Genomic DNA, 22,458 nt, shown 5'->3' with positions numbered 1-22,458 from the left:
GTCCCTGATGAGGATCTCATTATGCTAGTCACTATACAAACATGGAGGTAGTTGTGTTTCCTTCATTGAAGAGCTGACACAGTAAAACTGATGATATGTTATCAATGTGAAGAGTATGCAAACTGGGGGGGAAAAAAAAGTGAAAATAACTTTTTTCGCTGATTTTTTTTATTTATAATTATCTTGAGTGTTAATTGTAACAATGGGTTAAAAAAAAGTTCAGACAAGCTTGATTTTTTTTTTTAAATTCACGATCAGTGCACTTGTCTTTAGTTTTGCTTTTTAGTAAATATGATGCACAGCAAAATTAGTGTTTCTAGTGCACATTTTTAATTGCAGAAACCTGCTACTGAGGAGCATGGTATAAAAATGGCAAGTTGTAATCTGGACATTGTGCTGGAAAGTTCGGATGTGGGAATGGTCTGCTTTAAAAGAAAGTTCAGGCTGAAACAAGAAAAAAACAACAAACACAAAATGTTGAATTTGTGTGACTTTATTTTTTTTGCATAAGGTAGGATTCTGGCACCTGGTCTGGGCCCTTAGCGTTTGGCTGGCAGGATTTTCCAAGTGCTCAGAAAATAAACTGTCATTTGGAAGCACAACAGGCCACTGTACAAACTGAGTTGGCTCAGCTGGCTTAATGACTTGAGAATTCAAATATTTGGGGAATTTCCTGTCAGTCACTTGTTGGAATCAAGGACCCAGTAGTTGGGGATCTGCTATTTTTTAGTAAAGAAAAATAATTGCAGATAAATTTTCCTTCTATAATCACCTTTACTTTTTTGATAATCTAGTCTTTTTTTTTCTGCTAGTCGTCTATCTTCCCCCTCTCCCTCCGATTGTTTTCTTTATTCATTAGTTTGTATGCAGTCTTCAAAATTTCCCCTCCACCTATTGCCCTTCATCCTCTTCACAGATAAATTTTACTGATGGTCTGATATGTCTTATTCCCTCAGCTTGTCATTTCTAGTCCGTAGGAACAGTCTTATTCGTTTCTACTGCATCTTAAGGAACAGGGAACTTTGAGATCCCAGACATGCTTCAGGATGCCTGGGACCTGTTGTTTCTTACTATGCCTCTCTTATGTTGCAGCAGTGAGCACCAAGGGTTCTGAGAAATATGAGGAATCTGAAGGCTTCTTTTGGATCACTGGAAAGAGAAAAGATTAGTCCCTAAGGATCAAAAGGGGAAAGGTTAGGTTTTATCATTTGGGTATGAGAGGCATGGCAGATTGGGAATTATGTGACACAAGTGAAGGAGAAAATTTCCTTACCTGTTAATTTTCTTTACTAATCTCTTCTGTACTAGTCCAGATGCTTGGAGTATATTTTGATGAGTATATTGGGTGTGTGTTTGTCAGTGTGTAAAGCTCACTGGATTTAGCTTAATGATATTGAAAAGTGCAATTAAGATGCAGGTGAACACATTTGAAGCTTTGTTAGCTGGCCTTGTTTTAGCCTTGGGGAAGCTAACATGTATTAGCTAAGAGAACTTAATTGAAAAATGCAACCTTGCCCGTCAAGACTGGATCTTGGATTGTATGTCTTTCCAACCAGTAGTTGGAGACAGAAACCTCTTGTGGGATGTGAGACCCTCTTGTATGCCCTCTAGTCATCTTGCAGTCCTCAGCTGAATATTTTGAAAGCTGTACCAAATAAAAAAATTCAGACATTATTATTTAATAGTCATTAACAATTTGAGTACTTATGAAAAATCTGAACATGTCGGTGACTCTGCATTAAAACTCTCAGAAATAAAAAAGGCAGGCACCTAAATTTTACAGAATAAGGGTCTGAATTGGTATAGATTATTTCAAAGTAAGAAAATTAATTAGAAAATATTTCCCTCATTCTTGGGTCTTTTGTACTGATACCTGGGACTTTCCAAAGCAGTTTATTTTTTTACTATGGGTGGTATTATAATTTGCATCACCTTCTGCAAAAGGTCACAGTAGCAATCCTATGCTGTAATGCTTGACAAAAGTGTCGGCAGAAGCCTATTAGCTAGTCTTGTAAATCTGTGTTCAAAACAGGAAAGATGAGATTTAAAAGATTCTGTTGATTAGAGATTTATATTGCAACAGGAAATTAATCTGTTCTCTAATCCATCTAGATATGGTGAATTAAGAGACAACTTGACCTTTAAATTCTGGTGCAGGATTGAAGTATCTGAGACTATCCAAACTATGCCTTCCTTCCTGTTCAAATCTATAGGGCTTTGTGTACTTCTAGATAATGTAGCCTTCTCTGTCAGAGTCTTGGCGTTGGGGCCAAATGTGGGTAGGATGATTTCTAGGTTCAGGTGAAAGGCAGTCAGTGTCTCGGGCCAGGATTCTGGCAGAGCACGAGCCTACAGTGTGATCTTATAATAGTGAAAAATTATACAGTAGTGGATTTCCAGGAAAACTTTGCAACTCTCCTCTTCTCACTAAATCAAGGGTGGGCAAACATTTTGGGCCAAGAGCCACATCTGGGTAGGGAAATTGTATGCAGGGCTGGGGTAAGGGGTTGGGGTGCAAGAGGTAGTGCAGGGTGTGGGAGGGAGTGCTGTATGCAGGAAGGGGCTCAGGGCAAGGGATTGGGGCAGAGGAGGAGTGTGGGGGGCATGAGGGGGCTCGGAAGGGGGTTGGGGTGTAGGAGGGAGGGCAGAGGACTCTGTGTGTGCTGCCCTTGCCATGCCTCCGGGTATCTCCCCTGAAGCTCCCATTGGCCACAGTTCCCTGTTTCCGGCCAGTGGGAACTGTGTGGGGGGGGAGGGGGGTGCCTGTACGCAGGAGCAGCGGATCAAGACTTTAAAATGATACCTCACAAGGCATACTTTGTATAAAACATACCATAATTATATTACAGTAGTGAATATGGGAGGTTTTAGGGTGCTGCTTTGAAGTACAGAGTGTACACACGGTCAGTCTCCACTCTGCCTATCATCTCTAATTTGTACTGAGGGGTCGACACATACCAGGAGGCTAGAATCCATTGCCCACTTACTACATTTTCAAGCAAGCACCTTTTTGTTTTCTCTCATGCTTACTCATGTACTTAGGAGGCACTTCCTGAGCTACCTCATTATCGTCCTCCATATAGCTCCTCAAAACTCTCCTTTTGCTGTGACGCCTACAAAAAACTTGAAAATGGTTAGGCTGTTGGCATGTCTGTTATGCTCACCACTACAGTCTCGTATCCTTGTACTCCATCTATTTGTCTGTATCAATCTGTTTTTCTTTTGTCGCATACTTAAATTGTAAGTCCCTTTTCGTACTGCACCAACCACAGTTGGGTCCTGGTCCATGACTAGGTGTCCTAGATGCCATAGTAATACAAATTATAACTAATGATAATGTTTCAAGTCCCTGTGGAAATCGGGTAACTATTTGCCAGTCTCAGCTTATCTATAGCCTTCAGGAAACTCAGGTCATAAGCGCTGATTCTGTGGGTGCTCTGGGGCTGGAGCATGCATGGGTGGGAAAAATGGTGGGTGCTGAGCACCAGTCGGCAGCCCCATGCTCAATTAGCTCCTCTCCATCCCCCCAGCACTTCCCACCCGCTGGCAGCCTCGCTGATGAGCCCCTACCCCCCAGTGCCTCCTGTCTGCCACAATCCGCTTTTCTGCAGTGTGTAAGGATGCCTTGGGGGGGAAAGGGAGGAGCAAGAGTAGGGCATGCTCGGAGGCAGGGTGGGGGCGGGGCCTTAGGGGAAGGGCTGGAGTGGGGGCGAGCCATGTTAAGTACCCTCCCACCCACCCCCGGCACATTAGGAAGTTGACACCTCTGATTAGGGTAACATGCTATTGAAACTGTTTGTTTGAACCTCTGAGCACAAGAGCTGCTACAGCCTGAACTCTAATAGAACTGAGATTCTAGCCTTGGGGTGTTTTTTTGGTGGCCTCAATGTGTGGCCACCAGCTCTTGCTGGCCCTGCTGCTCTGACAATTTTTCCTAAAATACTTAATTACTTTAGAAAAAACACATAAATATACACATGCAAAGCACTGTAATCTATAGGGCTGTCAAGCGATTAAACAATAATAGAATACCATTTATTTAAATATTTTTTGGATGTTTTGTACATTTTCAAATATATTGATTTCAATTACAACACAATTGAAATACACTATTTCTTTTGTTTTTTACAGTGCAAATATTTGTAATAAAAATAAATACAAAGTGAGAGCTGTACACGTTGTATTCTGTGTTGTAATTGAAATAATATATTTGAAAATGTACAAAACATCCAAAAATATTTAATAAATTTCAATTGGCATTCTATTGTTTAACGGTATGATTCATCGCAATACATTTTTTGAGTTAATCACGTGAGTTAACTGCGATTAATTGACAGCCGTAGTAATTTATTTATGTAGGGCTTTTTTGCAAGACTCAATAATAAAAATAATGTACAGTTGTCTCAATTCTTTACTGGACCCTAACACAACAGTAACACAAGTAAGGTGCTTTGCATGTTCTTTTGCTTTGTTGTTGTTTCTTTTGCGTTTTGTTGGTCTGTACAACAATTCTACCCTGACTTTGCTCCTATTCTTGTGCTAGGAGCATGTCATGGAGCAGGAGTCCCTTGCCCTGCTGTGGAGCTGCCAAGCCCTGCAGCAGCCGGGAGCCATTGAGCTGCTCCAGTAGCTACAGCAACTGTAAACAGCGAGTGTGGCCCCAGGAGGGGGAAGCGCCAACCCCTTTCTCTGTCCCTGCCTTCCATGGTCCTTCAGCAAGAGCCCACCCGGGAGAAGATGGGTTGGGCATTCAGCGGCCACCTGCAGAGTCCCAGGCTCCCTGTACCCCGGCATTGCGCACACCGGCCTAGTGTCTCCAGAGGTGCTGCCTGGAGCCCCCGAGGAGGCTGTGTGCAGGGTGCCCACCCTTGCTGCCAGTGCCAGCACAAACACCGAGATAGTGCATCTCACTGCCCTTGGTAACAGCTATTCAGGAGCAACAGCTGGGAGCTTCAGGGAGGGGCTACAGCTTCTTCTCCCCTCCCCACATCTCCACTCATGCTTGGGAGGCTGTCAAGGCCACAAAAAAATCCATTGGTGGCCGCATGCGAGAAACGCTGCTCTAGCCCATGACTAGACCAGCTTGCAGGAAATCCAGGATGACTGGTGCCATGTCTTAGATGAGCAGTATCCTCATTTTGTCACACAAGTTCACAAAGGTTCTCCAAACCTTAGAGTGGTAGGCCTTTGATGTGTATTGCTTTCTTGACTGCACCACAGAAGAGATCACTACTTGATAAGCCCCTCTTCTTCAGGCTTGTGCACTTAGCGAGTGGATTGATTTGAATCATGATTTAAATCAGCTAACATGAATCTTTGATCTGAAGCATTGATTTTAATTTTGTTTTGCATTTTTTAGTTATTTCCCTAAAGAAAGGTGGATTGCTATTGGTTGGTATAATCATTAAAATATGTTAATTTACAACTAACTGTAGCCTCTACACTAAATTTGGTGGTACTTTTTTCCTAACCAGGAAGATACACTATATCTATTCTAAACATATTTATTTAAGCAGTTATGTAGCATAACATTCTTATTCAGATTCTTAATTTTTACATTTTTATTGTGTTAGAAGATGGTGATTGATGCATTTCCTATTTATTATATGATTAATGTTTTACGTGTGATGTTTTTGTCAAGCTGCATTTGGACGGAAATTGGAATTTAATTAAAAATCCACAAAAACAGTATTTTAAAATACTTTTTAATGGTTAAATAAGACTATCTTAAATATTCCGGATACATAAGTAAAAAAGGAAGGATTGACTTGAATGTTTCTGGTCACCATGTCATTCAGGTTCTTAAAACTAGTAGATCTCATCCTCTCATACCTCATTTTTATTCATAGATTGAAAAGAGAAAACAAGCTTTCCTACTTTTCTAAATCCCAATTTTAATGAACTAGTCGTTGGCTGGAACTAGTTGAGTTTGCTGAAAAGAAGAAAATATTCTCTCTGAACCTACAGAATGGATTGTTGCTGTCAAAAGCTGGTTTAGCACATAAACAGAAATTTGGTTCACGTACTTAGCCAATCAGTGACTTCTACCAGTTCAGTGGTTTTACAGTCTCTAAAACCTTGACAGCAAACATGTATTGCTTGAATATTATTTTTTATTTAATTTAAATGTTTTAATAGATTATAGTAAATTGGATAGGCTATCATAATTTCAAATTTAATTTCATTTTTAAAAAGAAAAATGTATATTATTGAAATAAAATGTTTTAAATTTAATAAGTCTTATAAAATAAAAACAACAAATTATTGATTTTCATCCACCCTGCTTTATTCAGCAAAGTTAAGACCGCAAACTGTGCTAGATCCACATGAAGTACTGGGCCTTTTGTTCACAGATCTAGATTTAATGGGAGTCTGAGAGAAAGAGACAGGGACTTGTTTACCAAATCCAGGTACCCCACAGCCATCTCAGTCGATCTGATGCTATGATGCTCTTCATTTGCCAACCTTCTACAGGACCCTGCTGAGTATGGACCACAGGAGGAGACATGTACACTTAAGTTGTAGATCCATGGAATTTTGAGGGCTTCTGTTCTGCTTGCTCCTGCTTCTTTTACCTGAAGTAGTTGGGGAACTTTTCTGTTTTCTTGTTGTTTCATGAGACCCATCTGTCACCTGCACAGACCAGTGAAGACCCCGCTCTTTCTTTGGTCCAGCTGCATTCCATTATCAGTTAGCTCTGCTGTTTGTCATCTTCATAGAGTGGATTGGTAGACTGTTTTTTTAGTTCAAGTTATTAGGTCTGCAGGAGTCCTATGTATAAGGCAATTTGAGAACAAAGCAGTTCAAATTTAATAGGCAAATCTCTTTCTAATATGCAGAGAGAAGAAAATAATAAAATTGTATTATAAACTGTATTTTTATTTATTTTATTTTATTTTATTTTTTACTTGCAGGCAGGAAAAATAATTGGCCTCCTCTGCCTGGGAATTTTCCAGTGGGTCCTTGTTTCTACCAGGATTTTTCTGTAGACATTCCTGTAGAATTCCAGAAGACAGTAAAGATTATGTACTACTTGTGGATGTGTAAGTAAAAAATTACTGAACCCTAATGGTCGGTACATTTTATTATTTTGACCTAGTCAACATCTGCATTTCAAAATATATATTTTTTTTTACGCCAATGTAAAGTGAGATGTTGAAATGAAATCTTTTTTATGGCTAAGGATAACTTCAGTATTAAGACTAATCAAACTAATCTCCAAATGTTGACTTCCTTAATTCTAATTGTGTTTTTTATACATAAGTGGAAGTTTAACCAAAAAAAAAGTTTTCCTAAAATTTCAAATTAAATATAGTAATAATACCTAGGTCTTTTGCAGTGATTTTCATCAATACCTCCTTTTATCTATTGGATCTAAGTGTCATTTTACAGATGGGGAAACTGAGGTAGGTGAAGTGGCCTGTCTCCAGTCAACCAGCAGGCCAGTGGCAGAGCCAGGAATAGAACTCAAGTCTCTTGAGACCCAGTTTAGTGCTCTAGCCACTCAGCCACATTTAGAATTTATAGCCTTGTGATTGTTCACTTTATACTTGTACAATAATTTGCCTACAATTAAATGTTGATTTAGTCTCTTTAAAAAGATAAATACTATAGTGTAAATAAACAAAAGAATATAGTCTACATTAAACTATCCTGTCTATACCAGAGGTACTCAAAGCCTAGTCTCTGCAGGCTTTGTGCTTAGTCTGAACTATTTCAAAATACACTGCTCTGTCTTGATCATAGCAGCTTGCCGGCAACCAGTGGGAAAATGTAATACAAGATCTTAATGTACATTGTGCTGTGATCAATGTCATCTTCTCCAGTTGCTTGTGGCTGCTTGGATATGGTATGTTTACACCACAACTATCGTGTTCATGTGCTGGCATTTTCCTTGTTAGACACAGATGTGGGTTTCAGGCTCCTCTCACTTTTCCAATAGGGTTACAGTTTGAGCAAATCTGGACACCTTTACCTATTTATTTGGTAATCTTTTTTTTAACTTGAACTCCATGTATGAATCAGAAGTAGTCAACTTTCAGTATTTAACCAGGAAAATTACTCTAGTTTGATGTCCACAACTTGTTATATTCATTATTGGATCCACCACTCTTTATAAAAACAAAAAAAAATTGTAAAATGCAAAACTAGTCACTCTGATAAGTATGATATAGCTTTAAGATCCATATCCAGTCTGTAAGCTTGGAATTCAGTATTTCAAATGGTATCAGCATTAGTTTCTAACTCCAGCCATTTATGGGGTTGATTTCTAAAAATGTCAAACTTCACGCTTGGGGAGGGTAGGGAAAACAAAATGGGAATTATAATAACACTGTATTTTTCTCTCTCTCCTCTCATCCTAAAGCAGTGGATTAAGGAACAGACAGCATTATAATGTCAACAACTGGAAGCAAGGAGACAGAGTTCTGAAGGCCTGCCCCGATTATATTAATTTCAACCACACCTCCTTTCTCTTCACTTTGGAAGATGGAAGCTTTAACTTGGCTTTCTTGTGTTTTCCTTAGTTTGGCCTCTCATTCCTTTTCTTTGTCTTGCAGGCACACTATGGAAGAAAAAGGGGATGAGAAAAAGAAAGGAGAGAAAAGAGTAAGGCCAAAAGTCGGGAACCTGAGGAGTCTGCTTAAGGACAGGGGAAATGGGTGGAAGCCTAATCTCTCAGTGCTCCCTACCCTATGTGGTGGGCCTCAACTGAGGCTGGCCATTTGATTAGACTCTGTGACACATGCTACTTAGGAGGATGCCTAGGTGGTTTGGTCTCCACTTCACAAGAGTGATGAGGTTTCCCCTCTGGGGTACTCATTGCCTTAGCAAGCTGCCTGCCTGCTTGTTTGGTATTTATCATCCTTCCTCAGCTTGTGATGCTTTTTCACAGCTTACCCAGCTCTTCAGAAACTTCTCTGCGTTCACAAGGTCCAGGGGCCCCTGGACATAATGGCAGCCAGCCCCAGTTCTGATAAGTTCAGCTCCTTGGCAGCTGCCCAGCCTCTTCTAAGGCCAGAATAGTCCTCCAGTCTGTTTTCAGGTGTCTGTTTCTGTTTGATAGATTTTAGAGACACACCTTTCCATGTCATTGTCTGCATGTTGCCCTGAGTAACACCTTTCAGTTTAACACCTTGACCCTTGCTGTTTCCTCAGTGACAGGCTGTTTTCTGAAGATGTTAACTGACTTGGTTGCCAACCTCCATCTTTATCTGTAACTCAATGTTATCTTCATTCAGGGACCCTCAGTCCTCCAACTGCTAGTATGCAGGACAGGGTGCTCTGGTATATGTCTCAATTTGGTTTTCTGATTAAACTGGACCTAGTCCTACTTTACTCCTTACAAGAAACTTCCCTGTTTGGGTGTGGTCCTGAATACCTGTTTGCAGATGCTTCATTAGCTTCAGTCCGTATCTGTTAGTACAGAATCTCTACCCCTTCCCTGAAAGGAGCAGTCCAAAGATGCTAGTACACTTAACAGCCTGTGTGGGTTTAGTTCCATGGGCATGAATGTATCTCTGGCCTTTGCAACCCTCCCTTTCCATTTAGCGGTCTCTGTTATGTTCATCTGTTGGGTTGTGCCTCGCTAAACTAGAGGGCTTTTCTTTCCCTGAACTCCCATGTTCTTGTAAGTTAAAATAATAGAACAGTGGTGGCTTCTGTCAACCACCAGGGGAATTTTCTTAGCACTCCCCCATTTTTCAGAGGCCATGCTTCCTGAGAATTTGGGTGGAAGCCTGTCTTGGTTTCCCAAGGACCCGTACCTGGTGGGCCACAATAACATCCTTGCAGATTGGTTCAGTCACAAACTATATTGGGAGAAGGGAGTCTTGATCTTAGTTTTCAAGGTTGTTTACCAGAGTCTGAGGCACGCTCTTTTGGGTTGATTATCTTGATGGTGTTTGCCAAGCTTCCATGTTTGTATTCTTGGATGTTCAACTCCTGTATCCTCCTTTTATGATGCTTTATATAAAGTTGGAGTGGGGAATTGGGATGCTGTTTCCCTCTTCTGCCTAGGAGATTGAGGAATGGCAAGTAGGACAAACCTCTTATATTTGCTTGCTCTGTGGTGGCACTTGTGCTGCTGGTTTTCAGACCTGATGATCTTACTAATAAACCCTTCTCTCCTCCCCGCATCTCTGTGGACGCTTGCTGAGACCCAGCATCTACTGTCTCAAGGGCTTGTGCTCTTCCAACTTCCTTAATCTGAGGCTGGCTGCATGTGAATTGAACAGCACCGTTTCTTCAAGCATGGTTTCTTTGCTGAGGTCACATGTGTCTGGAGAGCATTGTATGTTCTGGATGATTTTCATGACCTGGTGTCGCATCAGGGGTGTTGTTGCACTGTCTTGCTGGCTCCAGGATGTTTCAAACTTCTTCCTGACAAGATTCAAGAAGACCAGCACTTCATCCTGTAGATTCAGATTCCTCCCTAAGAACAGCCTTTCCGGTTTGCTCCCTTTATTAAGAGGGCCTGCCTTCTTTCAGTGGGCTCAGTCAGGAGAGTGGGTGAGCATAAACATTTGTAATCTGCCATACCTGCACATCTTTATGGAAAGATGGTTTTTCAGCATTTTCCAGGCTTAATTTACAAGGTGAACTGAATTCTACCTGAAGTAATCCATTCTTCTGTCAGAGTGAATCCATTCTGCCCCATAACAAAAGGCTTCATCTGTTGATGTTAAGTTTCTCAGTCTTGTTCTGAAGAGTTTCGAAGGCCAAAACAACTGGGGGCAACAGCTGAAGCCGCTATGTGAGTCCAAGGTTGTGGTTCTCAGTGTGTGAACAGGCTTTCTTAGCTTGTCTATGAGCAGTGAATACTTAAGCATTCATTTCCAGGGTGGCAACCAGATAGGCTCTCTGCTTTTCCTACATATCACTATCAGCTGGGGTTATCTACTTCTCAATTTCCTGCTAGTGGCACAGTAAAGTAGCTTCACCTCATGCAGGATATTGTTTGCTGTATTCACTGTCTCTTCCCTAATCCACTGTTGTAGAATAGGAAAAGAGAACATCAAGACAAACAATTCCTGGAAAGAAATCTACTCTCTCTAAGATCTGAAAACTCCTTCCCCACATTTTTCTTCTCCTCTGACAGTCCTCATGGACCCTGCCACTTGCTGAATTAGGTAGCAGGCAGTCATTCCATCTTCACTTTCAAGGACATTTTATGCCTTTGCCTTGAAACTAGTAGGTTTTGGGTACGCTGTTAAAATCACAAGGTAAATTTAAATGCATTTGAAAAACAAAACAGATTTTGGTATAAGTGAGGAGTCCCCATTTTAAGGAGTGATTTCAGGAGTGAGCGGCACTGAGCACTATTCTTTATGTACTACTAATAACAGATGTAGACTGTCCGATTGGGCTGAGGGAGAAAGGAAAATCTTATTCTTTGTATAGTGTACTCTGGCAATGGCCCTTCTTTCTCCAGAATAATAATGGTAAATTTTAGACTGTTCAAGCAGAGGTTATTACAAAAACTGCTGTAGATGAATTTCTTTTAATCAGAGATATCCGATGGGTAGTTTTGCAAAATGAAACCATCAGTTTATCCACAAAGTAGGTGTAGCACAGGCAGCAGCAGAGCAAGTTTTCCCACCAACGGGCCTCCGTGTTTGAGGGAGCTCAGGGTTAAAACAGCTATAAGATATTATTAATTACAATGGGGGATGCATGTCTGCTAAGAACTAGACTAGGATCAGTAAGAGCATATCTACATGGAAAAGTTATACCAGTGTAAACTAAACTCTGAATTTTAACTGCAATAGGTATACCGATATAACTGTCAGTGTAGACGCTCTTACTTGGGAATAAGAGTGCCTTTTGGGAGGTAGGAGGGTTAGATTATGTTGCTTTGGAAGGTGGTGGTGATCTTTCGGTAACTGCTTACCAGGTCTGGATTTGAAGGAGTAAGTAGGGTGAAAGGTGCTTAAAACTGTTATCCAGAGCTTAAATTTACTAGTCACCCTAATTTAGCTGCCAGAGATGGATTGCCTGATGTCTCTCCCATCTCACACAGTCATAATTACTGCACTTTGCCCTGCGTCCCCAAGGCCAGTGTCTCCCTTGTGTTGGCAAAATTGTTCCTGATTTGGCCACTGGGGAATGCTAAAAAGAGAGGCATGGACATGTCTTCATCTACCCTCTGGAGGCTGATAATGCAGACTGTAATGTTCTTATCCTCAGACAACCTGGAGAGTAAGAGTTCCAGTATCTCTTGCTTCTGCTGTTTCTTCTCTGCTCTGAAAAATCTCTATGCATTTTCATTAATTCTTATTATTAATTAATAATGTTGGTTTAAATTCTTTAACAAACTTTAGAAAAAAAGCTAACCTCTAATAGCTGTTTTGATATCTCATACCTGATGGGCCATAGGCATGTACTAACTAAAATAGGCTGAGAACTATATTTCTGAGTATTAGTAAAAGTGACAGATATTTCTTGTTTGTTCTTGTTATAAGAACTATTAGAACATACATTATGTATTTATGCTTTTATAGAATTAGTTCTCATAGTTTTGTTTCAGTTTGAAATACTTTTGTGTTAGGTTACTAATTTGCTATATTTCATTTGAGCAATAGCATGACATTTGTGTTAAAAGAATTTTTGTTTTGTAATTCTTTTCTTTTCAAATGAGAAAATGTCACTTGCTAAATACAGACTACTTTGTATACTTTAAGAAGCTTTTAAAAAAGACATGAACAGTACAGGCCTTCTGTATATCTAATAATAGGGTAGCATTATGTTCTTGTACATATTTACTGGTCTGACTTTCAGATAAAATAATTAAACAGTATATAAGAAGGTATTTGCCAAGATTTGTATCCAGTAATTATTGTAGCAGGAGTGTCAGCAACTGCAGCTGAGATAACTTTATCTTTCTATTTAACTCTTTGATGCTGTAAATCAGTACTTGCTGGAAATCTTGATATACAATGCCTCAGGTTAATATGTTTTATTTTCATGAAATCTTGATTATCTCCTCCCCTCCCCCCCAACTGTATACTACATTTTATTTTTTCTAAAAATCTTGAATTTACTTGCTCAGTACTTAACTACACTGGGAGCCTCATCATTACATCAGATAGGAGTATGAAACTAGCAGATTAGTCTATTACAGAGATAAGATGTTGATATAAGAGCGATGTGGATGTATTTTGTTTAAGCTTTTACATTTATTTAGGTAATACTTCAACAATTGAAATATTTATTGCATAAACTCAGGTTAATACAAACTATTTTTTTGTTCTACAGTCCATGCAGTGACACTGTTTCTAAATATCTTTGGATGTTTGGCCTGGTTTTGTGTTGAACCTGCACGAGGGGTTGATTTTGGATTGAGTATCCTCTGGTTCTTGCTTTTTACTCCTTGTTCATTTGTCTGCTGGTACAGACCACTTTATGGAGCCTTCAGGTAACGCCAGTCTGGTTTTGAATGTTTTTAATGCACATTATGCATTTTGAAATGTATTCATCTTTAAGTAGAACTTTACTCAACTTAGTTTGCCATATTAACCTGAATTATTATTATTTATTATTGGAAGAGGCAAGTCATATTAATCCACTTGCTGTATCCAAAGCATAAACAGATGATGAAAGGCTAGCTTAAGAAGCTAATTATTAGGAATGCCATTTTTTAAAATGTATATAACTACTGATATAGCACTGATATTGGTAGGGAATGGATGTCATGGTGGTGTTAGCTGGACTTCAAATATCAGAAAATTCTCACCAAGCTTCTATCTTATCACCTCTAAAATCATCACCAGTTCTGAATAAGTATAATATTTAAAATTTCAAAATGGAAAGTGCTGACTAAATGTGAAGTTTCTAAATGAGCTTCATAAAATAGATTTAAGTTATCATACCTGACAAATGAACTGCCATTCTGTGTCTGCAACAACATGAGATGTTACTAAAAATATTAAGTGCAGCTTATTTTCTTTTTTTATTTTCATCCTAATACATTGATTGTAAAAAGCAGTTGAGCTATCTTCTCAGTAAGCACATTCAGTGAATATCATTTGATGGTGTTAGAATTACACTGGTAACTCTTATTTGTTGTGGTTAATTGACAGAATGCGTCAGTCTGCAAATCCGTATTCATGATTGATGTACATTAATCAAATTAAAATGGGGAATAAGATTTTATCTTTTAGTTTAAGAAATTTAGCACTCTAATGTGATATAGTAAATTAATCAGTAATCAAACTGAGTCATGTCTTTCAAAAAGTAGTGTCACAGTTAAATATTTTAGAGCTCTGTATACAACTAACACTGTGTGTGAAATAAACTTTTTTGAGTTTTGTTTACTCTTGAGAGCTTAGCAATGGATTTAATTTGAACTTTGATCAATAGTGCGTTAAATCCTAATACAAAAAGAAATGCTATAGCAAATAATTACAAATTGGGTAAAGGTTTTGATATCTTGATTATATATACAAGGTTCTCTTGGGGGCTCAAATGGTCTGTGGGATTTTCTTTTTATTTTTCTACAAAACAGTGAAGTGGCCAAAGGAAAAATGTAAAGTTTTAACTATAGCTCTCACACTTTGTTCTTTTTTCCCCTCTCATGTACATGAATTAAGGAGCAGTTACTATCACAGTTGCATTCTGACTCTGAATGTTCATGATTAAATTTTTTTCAGTGGTCCGTTTCCAACAAGCACCAACTTAACAAGCCTTGTTCTCAGCAAGTACACCTTGATTTAAGGCCTGGTCTGCACACAAACTTACACTGAGATAACTAAATTGGTTTTAATTCACAGTTTGTTTTGTGCAAGTATGTGAGCGGGCACTTTTTCTGAAATTCTTTAGTGCTTACGCTATTCATATCATAATGAAGGATTATATTTTTACTGACTTAAACTTTAAAATCCTCTTCTTTCAGTCCTATATTTCAATAACTTGGGCAGCTGCTGTGTTCTGTATATTTTCCTTTTAACCAACAGCATAGCTTTCCATAGATGTTGTTCAAGGGATGATGTGGTTAACTAAAAAGCAAATTTAGCTGGAAACTTAAGATTGATTAACACTGAACCCATTATATGTTCATAGAATCATAGAATTCAAGATCAGAAGGGACCAATATGATCATCTAGTCTGACCTCCTGCAAGATGCAGGCCACATAAGCCTATCCCCCCACTCCTTTAGCAAGCGACCCCTGCCCCATGCTTCGGAGGAAGGCGAAAAACCTCCAGGGCCACAGCCAATCTACCCTGGAGGAAAATTCCTTCCCGACCCCAAATATGGCGGTCAGCTGAACCCCGAGCATGCGGGCAAGACTCTCCAGCCATACCCTCTGGAAAAAGGTTAAGAATATCATATCATTGACCCATGTACTATTTACCAGTGTGGCACTTAATTAACCTATTGACTAAGCCCGGTATCCTATCATACCATCTCCTCCATAAACTTATCTAGCTTAATCTTAAAGTCATGGAGGTCCTTCGCCCCCACTGTTTCCCTCGGTAGGCTGTTCCAGTATTGCACTCCCCTGATAGTTAGAAACCTTCGTCTAATTTCAAGCCTAAATTTCCTGACTGACAATTTATATCCGTTTGTCCTCGTGTCCAGATTAGCACTGAGCTGAAATAATTCCTCTCCTTCCCTGGTATTTATCCCTCTGATATATTTAAAGAGTGCAATCATATCTCCTCTTATCCTTCTTTTGGTTAGGGAAAACAAACCGAGCTCCTCAAGTCTCCTTTCATACGACAGGCCTTCCATTCCTCAGACCATTCTAGTGGCCCTTCTTTGTACCCGTTCCAGTTTGAATTCATCCTTCTTAAACATGGGAGACCAAAACTGCACACAATACTCCAGATGAGGTCTCACCAACGCCTTATATAACGGGACTAGCACCTCCTTATCCCTACTAGAAATACCTCGCCTAATGCATCCCAAGACCGCATTTGCTTTTTTAACGGCCACATCACATTGCCTGCTCATAGTCATCCTACGATCAACCAGGACTCCTAGGTCCTTCTCCTCCTCCGTTACTTGCAACTGGTGCGTCCCTAGCTTATAACTAAAATTCTTGTTAGTCATCCCCAAATGCATAACCTTACACTTCTCACTATTGAATTTCATCCTGTTACTAATACTCCAGTTTACAAGGTCATCCAAATCTCCCTGGAGGATATCCTGATCCTTTTCCGAATTGGCAATACCTCCCAACTTGGTGTCGTCCGCAAACTTTATCAGCCCACTCCTACTCTTGGTTCCCAAGTCAGCAATAAATAGATTGAATAAAATCGGACCCAAAACCGAACCTTGAGGAACTCCACTGGTAACCCCCCTCCAACCCGACAGTTCCCCCTTCAATACTACCCTCTGCAGTCTCCCCTTTAACCAGCTCCTTATCCACCTCTGGATTTTCATTTCAATCCCCATCTTTTCCAATTTAACCAGTAATTCCTCATGCGGTACCGTATCAAACGCCTTACTGAAATCCAGATATATTAGATTCACTGCATTTCCCTTGTCTAAAAAATCTGTTACTTTCTCAAAGAAGGAGATCAGGTTGGTTTGGCACGATCTACCTTTCGTAAATCCATGCTGTAAACTATCCCAGTTGTCATCGGCCTCCTGCTCCGTAACCACTCTCTCTTTTAAAATTTTTTCCATGACTTTGCATACTACAGATGTTAAACTAACAGGCCTGTAGTTACCCGGGTCACTTTTTTTTCCCTTCTTGAATATAGGAACTACATTAGCTAATCTCCAGTCCAACGGTACAATCCCCGAATTTAGAGATTTATTAAAAATCATCGCTAACGGGCTAGCAATATCACTCGCTAATTCCCTTAATATTCTAGGGTGAAGATTATCCAGACCCCCCGATTTACTTCCGTTAAGCTGTTCAAGTTTGGTTTCCACCTCCGATACCGTAATGTCTACCCCCATATCCTCATTCCCATCGGTCCCTCTATCACTATTCCTTAGCCCTTCGTTAGCCTCATTGAAGACCGAGGCAAAATATTCGTTCAGATATTGTGCCATTCCAAGATTATCCCTAATCTCCACTCAGTTCAAAGTTTTAAGCGGTCCCACTTCTTCTTTCTTGGTTTTCTTCCTATTTATATGGCTAAAAAACCTTTTGCTATTGGTTTTAATCCCCTTCGCTAGGTCCATCTCCACCCGTCGCTTTGCCTTTCTCACTGCTTCCCTACACCCTCTGACCTCAATAAGGTAGGTTTCTTTGCTGATCCCTCCCATTTTCCACTCCTGGTACGCTTTCTGTTTTTTCTTAATGACCCCTCTGAGACGCTTGCTCATCCAGCTCGGTCTAAAACCGCTACCTACGAGCCGTATTCCCTTTCTCGGGATACATGCCTCTGACATCTCCTGCAACTTCAACCTGAAGTAACCCCAGGCGTCATCTGCCTTTAGATCCCTAAATATGTTAGTCCATTCCACTTCCCTAACTAGTCGCCTTAGTTTAGTAAAGTTAGCCCTTTTGAAATCGTAAACCCTAGTTTCAGATGCAATATTGATTATCCTCTCATTTATTTTGAAACGAATTAGCTCATGATCACTCGAGCCAAGGTTGTCCCATATAATCAGCTGTAGAGGATAGGGAGTGCTGGGGAGCCTACATATATAGGGTCGAAGTTCCCAAGGGCTTGAGACCACTTGGTGATTGGAAAACCAGTATGATTCGGAGCTGGGGTTGGAAATTCCTGCCTCTGAGCTGACCTACCCACACTCTCCAGGATAAGGCTTATGGAGGTTGATCTGGGCTGTACAGGGGGAGGATATGGAGAGAATGGTGGATGGGTATCAGTCGTCCCACCTTCCAGCTTCCTCCCAAATGTATACACTACTCTGGGCTTCATAGCTACAGCTCTGCTTCCCACCCAGCAGAGCCAAGAACAAACATCTTTCTTTTAGGTTTTAAATTTCTTGGCTCTAGACAGGAGATACCACTGGGTGCTCACAGTGAGATGTTTCACATTCCTCTCCGCTTCTTCCCCTACCTCAACACACAAAAAAGTTGAAATGTTTTTTTAAATGGTTCATTTTTTTTTGCAGCTTCTATCTAGACACCATTTATTACTTAGGGCTAGTCTATGCTACAGTTAGGTTGGCTTAACAACATTATTCAGGGCTGTGAAACATTTCATGCCCGTGCGATGTAGTTAAGCCAACCTAAGCCCAGTGCAGCGATGGAAGAACCCCTTACACCACTGTAGAGTCTACACTGCAGCACTACAGCAGCTCATCTGCAGCTATGCCATTGTAGTGTTTCTAGTATAGACATTAGTGTCTGTCTTTTTCCTGCTTACGCAGGCGGGTTGCATGTGGACCAAGAACGGATATTGGTGTTTGCCTTACCTCTGCTGTTTTGAGGAAAGGAAGTTACACTTCTGCTGCTGAGCATCCCCTGCTGATTCTTCTGCATTCAGTCTCCTTCCTTCTCTGCTTTGTACTCTATGCCAGTGAATGTTTTGTGTTATGCAGTGTGAAGAAGTCTGAAGAGGTTGCCAGGGTGTGGGCATACATTTTTTCCTCTTTAACATATAAGGAAAGGAGTAGGAAAAGAAGAGATAAATAAGATTAATTGGAGTTTCAGAGTAGCAGCCATGTTAGTCTGTATCCGCAAAAAGAACAGGAGTACTTGTGGCACCTTAGAGACTAACAACTGTTAACATATGGAGCACAAAAGAACTCGAAAGGAATTCATAAGGAAGCAATAGAAATGATCAGGAGGTTGAAGTAATTGACTTATGAGAAAAGATTAAAAGAGCTAAACATGTATACTATTTGCCTAATGAAGAGTGTAAACACACCGAGGTTGGAGAATTATATATTATGGTACATAAGGGCATAACTAAGAAGTGGGAAGGCAGTTTCACAAGGGAAAACACTCCTAGAGACACGTACTTGGCTGTGGAATAGTTTTTGCAGGGAGGCAGTGGAAAACTCATTGCTTGCACCTTTTAAAACTAGACTGGAGAAAATGTATAGTGGTTAGCAATTATTTTTTGGTACAGAGAGGGAATTATGATTTTTTGTTTTCCCCATCTCTGTCTTCTGTGGCAATATAAATTCTTCCAACTTCCACAGCCTTTAGATAGTTCTGACAGAAGAACATCACTTATGCAGTTTTTCAGAACCAGATGTGCTTCTTTTGGTCCAGTTTTTAGTCCTCCTTTCCAGATAGTGAGTATATAAACTGGTAGTATGAGGTGTATGAGAATTTTTTGCTGCTAAATGGTTCCAGTAGTGTGGCTGAAAATGTAACTCTAGAAATGACATATTGTGGTTCTGTGTATATTATGTCTCAGTGACTCTATATCAGATGTTCTCAGCTTGCAAGTAAAAGGTGTGGATTTTTTCCCCTACCAGGCCTGCAAACTCCAATCTGAGAGTTAACCAGAATTCTCTTTCTTATGTGTTATCCCCAAAATTATTCCCTCAGAGACACCTATGCAGCCGCACTACATTCTGTACAAACGCACAGGTGTAATTGAAAGGAACTTGGTACACAATCTGTTCAAGATGCACAGGAAGGAATAGACTCTAGTTTCCCCTCTCAGAGCTTTGTTGGCTGTTCAATAACTATGGAGGCAAAACCAGTAAAGGCTTGTTTTTGTCACTGTAAGCAGATACAAAATGAATCTAAGGGTAGGTTTATACTTATGGCAGTGTGTAGAGTACAGACACTGCACACCCAGCTAGGATGGATGTATATATAGCAGTGTAGATGATGAGGCATTGCTTAGGCAAGTAGAATGCAGACATGCCAGAAGCTTAGGGTGTATACCATTCATGGCTCACTAGACGCCAGGCAGAGTTTCCTATGTCTACACTGCTATTTTTAGTAGTGTAGTGTCCTGCTGCCTCCTTGTTGCTGGAACCTTTCTCCTCTGTCTCCCACCTGCCAGAGCCTTTCACTGCCATGTGTAGATAAACAACACAGTCTGGACGCAGCCTGCTTTTTACTGTAGCATGTAGTTACATGTAACCTACACACTGCCACAAGTGTATACAAGGCCTGAAGATTGAAGGCAATCTGAAGGTTGAAGGCAATTTGTGTGAAAATGATCATGAAAGGAAGAAGCGAGAGCAGCAGAACAAGGACAATATATTTAAAAAAAAACAACAGACTTTACGAATGCAGAGAACTGGTAGGTATGGTCTTATGAGAAGAAGATCTAAGCCCTGGTCTACATTATGAGTTTAGGTTGAATTTAGCAGCATTAGATCGCTTTACCCTGCACCCATCCACACGACGAAGCCATTTTTGTCAACTTAAAGGGCTCTTAAAATTGATTTATGTGCTCCTCCCCGACAAGGGGATTCGCGCTGAAATTGACATCGCTGGGTCGAATTTGGGGTAGTGTGGATGCAATTCAATGGTATTGGCCTCCAGGAGCTATCCTAGAGCGCTCCATTGTGACCACTCTGGACAGCACTTTGAATTTAGATGCACAAGCCAGGTACATAGGAAAAGCCCTGGGAACTTTTGAATTTCATTTCCTGTTTGGCCAGCATGGCGAACTCAGCAGCACAGGTGACCATGCAGTCCCCCCAGAATGTTTCTACGCTCCCCCTATCATCTCCATCCCTGAGGTTATCGCAGATTAGAAGGCGAAAAAACCGCACTTGCGATGACATGTTTTCTGAGCTCATGCAGTCCTTCCACATTGATAGGACACAGCATAATGCATGGAGGCATTCAGTGGCAGAGACCAGGAAAGAATTGCTGTGTTTGCTTAACTGCAAAAGTATCATGCCTCGCTAGCGATCCTGCCCGAGCCAGGTCGCTGTGTCATGTGCGCTCCGCGCTGTGTCGTGCGCTCCGCACTGTGTCAGCATGACCGCTTTGTGAGCGGGAAGGCCATAGAAATAGGCATTGCATTAGGTAGCTTCTGTAGCTAGAGAAAACATTCCTGTGCATTCGGCAAAGTCTGTGGCAAAAAAGAAGCCCTGTAGTGTAGTGGTTATCGCGTTCACCTAACACGTGAAAGCCCCATAGTGTAGTGGTGATCGCGTTCCCCCTAACATGCGAAACGTCCCCGGTTCGAAACCGGGCGGAAACAGGTTACTGTTCCTTTTTCTGACTCCCCTGCTGCATTTTTAGTCTTAGAACAGACAGCACTGTGAAATTTTACTTTGAATTATATCAATTATCAGTTAAATAATATGGATCTCTCTCTGAGTTATAGTCCCGGGTTCCTTACCCTTTCAGCTGCTCTGATAAATTAACATTTTTGTTAAAGGCGGGGGAAATTTTCATGAAGCCTTTTATAGGGACTAAATGCTATTAGGACTCTGAAATAATCTTAACGTGGCCCATAGAGTGCAATCCTTCGTTCTGGATTTGTCATTCCACAAGTTGAACTGCTCCTTACTACTGTCCAGGCTTCATGAGCCATGGGAGCAAGGGGCAGGCTGGGGTAGGTGTGACGTGTGCTAATGCCAGCTGGGAGAGCAGCCTGAGGCAGAAGCCTCCAGCTCGCATGATATTCCAGGCAGGACTGAATGTCCATGAGATGAAACTTAAAGAAGAGAATGACCTGGAGTCACTCCCATTCAGTGCTCTAAGAGGAGGCTAGCCATGTCTGTCTAGGCACCCATGATTGACCTCACCAAGGTCTGCCAGCTGAGCAGGACCCCGGCTGGCAGGAGCCAGTGGACGGAGCCCCAGGCATCGGGCTGAGCTGCTCAGCCCGCTGCCAGTCTGGGGCTTTGTCCATTGGCCCCACTCGGCTCGCTGCCTGCCTGGGGTTCTGATCATCCAGGCAGGCAGCGGGCTGAGCTGGTCCGGCGGACGGGACCCTGGAAAAAAGGCGTGAAACAATTGTCTGCTGTTGCTTTCACGGAAGGAGGGAGGGAGGAGGGCCTGATGACATCTACCCAAAACCACCCGTGACAAAGTTTTTGCCCCATCAGGCATTGGGAGCTTAACCCAGAATTCCAATGGGCAGCAGAGACTGTGGGATAGCTACCCACAGTGCACCGCTATGTAAGTCGTTGCTAGCCGCGGTAGTGAGGATGCACGCCACCAGCTTAATGCGCTTAGTATGGACATATGCAACAGACTATAAAATCGAATTCTGAAAAATCGACTTCGATAAAATTGACCTAATTTCGTAATGTAGACATACCCTAAGAGACACAGGAGTTCAGGCGAGCTGGCAGTTTCTAAAGTAGATAATATTAAAGGCATAACAACAAATTATTCCAGTACAAAGGAAAGAAAGACAGGAAGAATAGTAAGAGGTCAATATAAATCCATCAGGAGCTTTTCAATTACCTAAAAATCAAAAAGGGATCCTACAAAAAGCGACAACATTAACAAGTTACCAAAGATGAGTACAAAAGCGTAGCACAAGAATATAGGGACAACATCAGAAAATCTGAGGCACAAAATGACTTGTACCTAGGAAGGAACATAAAAGGTAATAAAAAAAAGTTCCATAAATACTTTCGGTGACCTGATACTC

At 40.9% G+C, this 22,458-nt stretch overlaps 1 protein-coding gene across 1 annotated transcript in view; it reads left to right on the top strand.

Annotated features, from left to right (window-relative positions):
* SCAMP1 (secretory carrier membrane protein 1) overlaps positions 1-22,458 on the top strand; it is an 80,113-nt gene that overhangs the window by 38,395 nt on the left and 19,260 nt on the right. Inside the window, exons 5-6 of the mRNA XM_045022509.1 lie at positions 6,915-7,043; positions 13,255-13,414. Of these exons, the coding sequence (XP_044878444.1) occupies positions 6,915-7,043; positions 13,255-13,414 (289 nt within the window). The remainder of the gene's footprint in view (positions 1-6,914; positions 7,044-13,254; positions 13,415-22,458) is intronic.

This window comes from Mauremys mutica, chromosome 6 (genome assembly GCF_020497125.1).
Source record: "Mauremys mutica isolate MM-2020 ecotype Southern chromosome 6, ASM2049712v1, whole genome shotgun sequence".
In the NCBI taxonomy this organism is placed as follows: Eukaryota; Metazoa; Chordata; order Testudines; family Geoemydidae; genus Mauremys; species Mauremys mutica.
This window is presented reverse-complemented; position numbering and strand designations above follow the sequence as displayed.